The sequence below is a fragment of the Zonotrichia leucophrys genome, chromosome 6 (assembly GCF_028769735.1).
Source record: "Zonotrichia leucophrys gambelii isolate GWCS_2022_RI chromosome 6, RI_Zleu_2.0, whole genome shotgun sequence".
NCBI classification, from domain to species: Eukaryota; Metazoa; Chordata; class Aves; order Passeriformes; family Passerellidae; genus Zonotrichia; species Zonotrichia leucophrys.
The window spans coordinates 10,787,085-10,793,084 of record NC_088176.1 but is presented as its reverse complement, the minus strand read 5'-3'; the positions used below and the strand labels follow the sequence as shown (position 1 = coordinate 10,793,084).

Here is a 6,000-nt window from a genome sequence, read left to right as displayed (position 1 = left end):
GGCTGGAGGAGGAATTTGTTTCATGAAGGGAGGGTTTTTTCTTGCATCTGTGCTGTATGAAAGACAGGCAATCCTGCCTCTCTTCTCAAGGGTTTTGCTACAGTCCTTCTCTTGCACCTTTGTCTCTCAGGGCTTCTCCATAAAAAAGTCAAAACGTTGAGATTCTGGTTTATTTTCTCTAGTGCAGAGAAGGTCTGGTTGAGGTCCACTCAACAAAATGGCCCAAAATGACAATGTGAGACCCAACCTGCAATTGTTGCCAAGGTGCACACAGCACCTAGCACAGGGTGGATGCAAACAAGAAGAAATACATCTTGAAATCCTCACACTGAGAAAAAGACAACACAGATTTCCTTTACATCCCTCTTTCAGCACAGCAAGAGAAAGCCATATTCTCCAGTAGGAAAAAAGGGAAAGGAAAAAGCTAAAGTTAAAACTGCAGATGAAATATATCTCTTAGGCTAATGAGTTGGTACATGATAGCACTTTGATCTTATCAATTAGAAAACAATCTGACTTCAGTCTTTTCTTCTGGGTATTGTGGCCAAGATCATAGCAACACTCAAAATAAAAGGATCTGTTTTAGCTCAAGTATTATTTATTCTCATGCTTTATGATTCTGTTTCATGGAGAAATGCAGGGACAGCATCTCATTAACTGAAGGAAAATAAAGTTTTCTTTTTCAACGCCATGAACATGGTAGCTCTGCAATCAGGGGTAATGTTTAAAACACTGAATGTACCTAGAGATATAATGTGACAAGGAAACTTGTCATGCATTCAATGAGAGGTGACAGCACACAGATAAAATACTAATCCCTTGTTATCAGCTCTGGGTACCACACTAAATGCAATTGTCAGAAATTCTTAGCAGAAGTTGACAGGACCAAGACAGGGTTCATTCAGGGTCACTGGAAATTCCTGCTTCATTTGCATTAGCACTTTAGCAAGTACTTCAAGAGTCCTGCTCTTCAGAAAGAGTTTAAGCAATCAAATAGTCACATATTAAGAGCAAGCAATTGTTTGAGACCCAAATCCCCAAAAGTATTTGAACACCAATAACTACTGATTTTCAGGAAAAGCAATCCCGCATCTTTGCTCAAATGTCCTTCTAGGTGGAGAAGTATAAATTTCTCTGAAGTCACTATGTCTGTCTCATCTGTATGCTAAGATGACAGTGAAGAATCAACATCAAATTAGGAAAATACTTTATTTGACTTTTTAATCATATTTTAACTCTCTACTCCTTCTGACAAAGAATGATGAACTTTTTTTGTTTGCTCAAGGGAAGACAACATCCTCAGAGAAAATTCATATTGGATTTTGTAAGTATTTTGTATTCTTTGTTTACTCTCACAGTGTTCATCCATTAGCAGTGAATTACTGTGTTGTTACACAAACCAGAAAACAACTACAAATAACAATCAGTCTCTGCCTCAGGACACACAACAAGCTGAAGAGAATGATCTGAAAATGCTGTTGAGAGATGCTTGCCAAACCAGACTTACTGTTTATGGCCAGAACAGATGCCTGCTAATTCAGGTGGGTACTTAAACTATTAAAGCAGATTATGGCTTCACACACCTCAGTGAGTCACCTGCACTGTGGCCATTCCAGCCTGAGTGGAGGAGGCTGCAGTGTCCACTTGAACATTCTAGGCTAATAGTTGTTAATTACACTGGCGTGTGCCCAGGACTGAAAACTGCTCCCTCCTGCAATGAGAAATCCCAGGACTCCTGGACTGGTATTGTGTCATACCACAGCCTTGATTGTTGAGGAAACCCAAACCCCACTTACGTGCACATATAAACTCAAATCCTGAGGTACAAAAAAGAGCACTGAACCTGTTATAAGAGGTGGCTGCATCCTGAGTTCTGTTTTCTTCCTTTTTTTTTCTCAGCAACAAGCATGCAGTGCCATATGGCAAGCTGACAGAATCTTCCTAGGCTTCATTTTATTCACATGTAAATTAATCAGTAATGCTAATAATTCAGACTTTCCTTCATAAGTGCTGGCAGAAGCAGAGCCAAAAAAATATATTTTAAAGGAACATTTAACAGAGATTGTATGGGGAAAGATAAGCATGGACAGGGAATAAAGCTGGAGTTCCAGGGAACTGCTCAGAGCCATTGCTTGTTTGTAAAGCAGAAAACCTGGGGACTGAGAAAGTCACCTTTATATTGGCATCTTCCTTTTAGGAACTTTATTTTCCCCCATTTGTGAATATCTACATCTTCTTTAGGTTATCAACTACCTCCTGTTTTAATATTGTTATTGATACCCATCAGAGATGGAGGCTAAAATGAGCAAAAAAACCACAGGCCTTGATTTAGAGACATAATCTGTTTAATAAATATGACTGTAAAAGCAATAAACAATAGCAATTATACATTACGCTACATTGTATTTAACGAAAGGGAAAAAGAAGATGAAAAAGTACATCAAAAAAAGTAATTTTAAAATTAGAAATAGTTCCAACACTATAAGAAAACTTTTTGATTGGCTTACTATAAAAATAAGTTGGCTAATGTTGGACTTCAGTGGGGACTATTATACAGTTGCAGCCAAAACTTTCCCATCTTTCTTAAAGCTGTAGTTGCAAACATAATAGCAAAGCCATACAAACTGCTGTGTTTCTACCAGGCCTCAGAGAAACTGCAGAAGGAGACAGAGGACTCTGTACTGTGATTATCCTTTAATTACTACAGGCCTAGTGTCCTTGGTATCATTTTTGTTTTGCCAGCAAGTGGGTTGATTTAGGTTTGTGCCCAGTTTGTGACTGAGAAATTCAAAGCCACCACCACCAAATCCCTGCCCTGGGACTCTGGGCCACACTTACCATGCTGATTTCTCCTGGTCTTGACTCAGGTTGCCATGGGCAATGTCTACTGAACAAAACCCACCTATGTCAGCAATCAGAGTGTCTCCTACAGGTGCCTCAGTGATTATGAGGCACTTTTCTCCACCTAACACAGTTAGGCAAGTTTACACTGGTTACAGTATTTCTGTCTTTACACTCCAAACCAAAATCCTGGTGCTAGGTTTAATTACCTGAGTTGGGTTGGAAATCAACAGTTGTACTGACCACAGGCTAGGCTTCACACAGCTATCCAGTGTCTTTGGAGGACTTGTTTGAGATGTGCTAATCCTACTTTCCTGCTGTCCCCTTGCACAGTCTGTGTGAACATGTCCTACAGCCTCATTTCCACATGCAGGGTAAGATACAAGCTTAAAAGTTACTGATAAGAAATCAAATCTTGTGTAAGAGTGGTCCTGTGGTACTGAGGCTCAAACTGCATGGCAACAGTCCCAAGCCAAATTCTCCCTTCTCTGCCCACAGTGGCAGGAGCTTGCAGATCTGCAACCAATGAGGGTGCCAAAGAGAGCCATTGGAAAACTCTGCACAGACCTTTCCCTGCCTCCTATTCTATGGAGAAGGTGCATTTCAAAAAACAGACAGGCCTTTGGGTGACTCTGAAAAGGCAGAGATCTTCTGGGGCTTCCCCAGACAAATTCAGCCATCAGCACTACACAGAGCTGAGGGTGTTGCTTTCTCTCAGCCAAAACTGAAGGTGTAAGGCTGGCACAAAGTACAGTGAGTTCTTGCTGGCAATAACCTCCTGCCTGTAATGCATGCTTGTTCTGTTCTGTTCAGGGTTAGGAGGGAACATTGCCCTCCCATGGCACTGCCCTGGTGTGAGCAGGCTAAGGAAGCTCTTCCAGAGGGAGCCTGGCCTCGCATTGGCATCACCCACACTCACACTCAGCCTCCTCGCAGAGCGGGGCACGGGCAGCAGCTGCAGCTAGAGGAACGAAGGGCAGAGTCCAAACCGAAAGATGAACCAGACTGACCAAGAATATTTTCAGTGCCTTAAAACTCCAGTGTGATTTTTGTGTGTCTGTGTGTCCTACGGAAGTCTGCTGGAGCAGTTACCCCTCCCGCAGCCCAAAGTGCTAAAGGAGCAGTTAAACCTAAAGCCAAGAACCCTAAACACTCCCTCCCACCTCCCACTGCCCCAGCCCTTCTCCCCACACATCCCAGCCCACCCCTCTCCCTAAAGAAGAGACCCCCCCATGCATATTCTTGGCCTATATCGTTATGAATTTTCTACAAATTAGAGACAGATCAGAAAAACTAGAGTGAAAGGGTGAGGGGAAGGGCCGCAGGGGTGAATAGTGGTACCAATTCCTCTCCCCCCACCCCCCACTAAAATTGAACACCTGTACAATGCAGTTCCACTATGGTCTCAGTATAATGTCCACATGCACAGGCTTAAAGCTAAAAACCCTTTGTCATCTGAAGAATTAAAAAGTCCAAATGCAGTGAGATCTCCTCATTTTTTTAGATACAGATGTTGGTGTCCTCAATTCAACCATTTACATAGGTAGGGATTTCTTTTGTGCTCTGGGACTCAGCAGTTGTGGAAATACTTCCTGTGGCAAAGAACAAAATAAAAGTCAGTAAATAACATGCATATTTAGTCAAGGAAGGCGCTTGCAGGTATCACCTTGTTTGCCTTTGGGATTCAGCTATTCCAGACTGACACATTCTTTCCAGAAATATTTTCTTGTCATTCAAACACTGAAGATGATGTCCTGTTCTTTTGCTAATGAAGATGATTCACCCACGGTAGAGGGAAAAGCAGGAGCACAGGGGTGGAGGGAAGGAGGGGTGGAGGTCCTCAGAGGAAATGTGTAACTCATTTGCAATGAAAAGGTGTTGGAGATTTCATAAATAACCTTAACCTTTGCATTTGCAAAAGAAGTGTCTAAACCACACTCATCCAGAAAATAGGAAAGTGAGGTTTTGTTGCCAGAGTTTGGAGAGAAAATTAAATGATGCAGGGACATTAATTCTGATTCCTCCAAGGCAGGATCCCTGAATGTTAGTCAAAGGTGATGAAAAAAAAATGGTTTCTGAACAAGCATACAAAAGAGAAACACCCAATTACAGTCTTGCTTTGTTTTCCCAAAAGAAAGAAAACTCATTAAAAAAGAAATTGCTGATTTCCAGAAACAGATGAGGTGGTTGTATAGGAGAGTACCTTTGCACTTTCTATTCAGTTCACATCTAGGTCCAGACCTCCTCATTTTGTCAATGAGCTCTGATTCAGTTTTCTCATTCATCTCACTGACAGGATGGAAAAACACTCTTTGGAAGTTTGTTGGACTGATTCCTTTTGATACATAATTGAGTCTGTGTATCTCACACATTTAACTGATCGTGCAGTCACAGGTGCAAACCAAGGAGTTGTAAAGGGCCAGTTTCTGGTGTAATGCAGTGTTCAGTAGCACAGCTGAAAAATATATAAAATTCTGTCTGTTATAGAAAGACAAAAATGCTATAGATGCACCAAATGACAACCTCCCCCTAAAATTTACTTTTCATTTCTCTTATCCTGGAGCCTTCTAGGGTTTAAGTTTCCATCACCAGCAAGAGCAGTTTTGAAGGTACCTTGCACAAAGCTAGCAGTGACAGACCCTTGCCATTGCAGTCTGAAACTGCAGTTTGCACCTGTGAAAACATGAACCACCACCACTGTGTTCTTTTAGAAAGGGTAAGCTCAAAGCCCAAAGCTCACCCAATTCCAGAAAGAGAGTTCCTGACTGGAAACTGGGTGTTTCTCTCTTAGCATCTTACAGCAATTTTGCCTTGGAGGTTTCTAGGGGTGAAAAAACAACAAGAAGAAGAAAACCAAACATAAAAAAAATTGTTAAAGTTTAGGACCCACCGCTCTGGGTCTTGGCTTGAAATCTCTTGGTGATCCACAGGCTTTTTGGAAGTCCTCTGTCCAGACTACCTTGGTTGCATTTCCTTTCCTTGGGCTCTGGACTGTGGCCTGAGGTTGCTCTGTATGGGGAATACCACATGGGAAGGTTGGTCTCCTCACTCCATCCTGTGTTCTGCTAAGCAGGGCTGTCCAGGTTCTGCTGATGAATAGCTTAAAAGCTTTTAATAGCTAAAACAATCTCCCTAATGAACAGGTTAGGAGAGATCAGC

The 6,000-nt window shown here is 41.9% G+C and overlaps 1 protein-coding gene across 5 annotated transcripts in view; it reads right to left on the bottom strand.

Moving 5' to 3' along the window:
- Positions 1 to 4,233: 4,233 nt before the first annotated feature.
- The window catches only part of SORCS1 (sortilin related VPS10 domain containing receptor 1), a 256,566-nt gene continuing 254,799 nt past the window's right edge, over positions 4,234 to 6,000 (bottom strand). For 4 of the 5 annotated variants that reach the window (XM_064717506.1, XM_064717509.1, XM_064717507.1 and 1 more), the window contains 2 exons: positions 5,732 to 5,850; positions 4,234 to 4,433 (listed from right to left, as the gene is read on the bottom strand). In XM_064717506.1, the coding sequence (XP_064573576.1) occupies positions 4,377 to 4,433; positions 5,732 to 5,850 (176 nt within the window). In that variant the 3' untranslated portion in view covers positions 4,234 to 4,376. The remainder of the gene's footprint in view (positions 4,434 to 5,731; positions 5,851 to 6,000) is intronic. The other variant, XM_064717511.1, reaches the window with a different exon arrangement.